Here is a 1,325-nt window from a genome sequence, read left to right on the forward strand (position 1 = left end):
TTACCAAACATGGTGTCCTTCTCGAGGGACTGTAAAGGTTCTAGCTTTAAAAGCCCCTATCAGGCAGTTCTAGTCTGTCCTGTAAGGCCACAGAGTCAGAATTGACTCAATGGCACTGGTTTGGTTTGATTTCATTAATAAATAATCTTAGGATTTAAAGTCAGATGTTTAAAATCTTAGGCCATCTATATATTCTGAACTTTTGTTAGTATTTTGCTGCTTTTATAACATACATTTTAAAATACATTTCAGATTTTGAACTTAGGCAAATTATATGAAGATAGTAGAAAGTCACTGTATATTTCTATTTTTATAAATTAGTCACTTAAATAATGTATGCACTTTTATGCCTCGTTTTTTTGGGGGGGTGCCGATTTTTTAATGATGTGTTTAATACAAAGGAGTCACTTAACTCTTGAGAAAATCAGCATCGAATATGTTGCCAAGAATAGGATTTAATTACTTTATATTGAATTCAGTTGAGAAAACTTCCATTCAATGTAAAATGTATTTCCTATTTGCAAAACTAGAGTTTTCTCTCTAATTTCTTGTCCAGATTTTTATAAATAAAATGCATTGCTTCATTGAAATCTTAATGATTTTTCCATTGGAAATTCAAGCAATCAATGTTTTTAAATATTTAAGTATCTAGAACACAATCAGTTTTGATTTAAAATAAAGCTACTATTTGTTTTACATTGTGGTATTTACATTTTAGAAACAAACTTTGCCTGTATTTAGTTGATAAGATTTTTAAAATAACTAGACCATAGATACAAATAGTCTTCTGCAGTATATTGGAAGAAAATGAAGCGGCATTCATAGGTCCCTTTTTATAGTTACAGTAAAATTCATTGTAGAAACTATATCTGCAGAAATAAATTGTGCAAAACAATATACATGTAACATTTACATTTTTAAGAACCAGAAAATACAGCGTTCTATGTCATTTTAAATAGGAGACCACCGTCCTATTTCAGTCAATAGGTTTGATCATCATCCGGACTGCTCTCAAGGAGTAGGACCCTCCTCTGTATTCAGCCCAAAAAATTCCATCTTGGTGTTTGCTTCTGTAGTGTCCTCCTCTGTACCATACTCCATTTAAGTTAGAATGTGCACAGGCATTGTACCACCAGCCTCCTTTATGAAAGTGGGCACAGTTTCCTTAGAGGAAAAGAAATGAAGATGTCAGAATAAAAGTTAATCTAAACATGGCATCCCATAAACAAGGAAAATGTACTCCTCCTTTGGAACAATTTAATTCTAGCTTCTCTTTTCCTGATTTCAGTTACCTTTATCTTTGTAGTTTTTTTTTTTTTTTTTTT

General features: G+C 31.5%; 2 protein-coding genes across 2 annotated transcripts in view; one reads left to right on the forward strand and one right to left on the reverse strand.

The window, feature by feature from the left end:
- Positions 1–1,325, forward strand: part of RALGPS2 (Ral GEF with PH domain and SH3 binding motif 2) — a 134,557-nt gene that overhangs the window by 51,060 nt on the left and 82,172 nt on the right. The window lies entirely within an intron of this gene.
- The window catches only part of ANGPTL1 (angiopoietin-like 1), a 34,959-nt gene continuing 34,113 nt past the window's right edge, over positions 480–1,325 (reverse strand). The window contains exon 5 of the mRNA XM_006867081.1: positions 480–1,164. Coding sequence (XP_006867143.1) covers positions 977–1,164 — 188 coding nt within the window. The 3' untranslated portion in view covers positions 480–976. The remainder of the gene's footprint in view (positions 1,165–1,325) is intronic.

Source organism: Chrysochloris asiatica, unplaced genomic scaffold (assembly GCF_000296735.1).
Source record: "Chrysochloris asiatica unplaced genomic scaffold, ChrAsi1.0 scaffold00100, whole genome shotgun sequence".
NCBI classification, from domain to species: Eukaryota; Metazoa; Chordata; class Mammalia; order Afrosoricida; family Chrysochloridae; genus Chrysochloris; species Chrysochloris asiatica.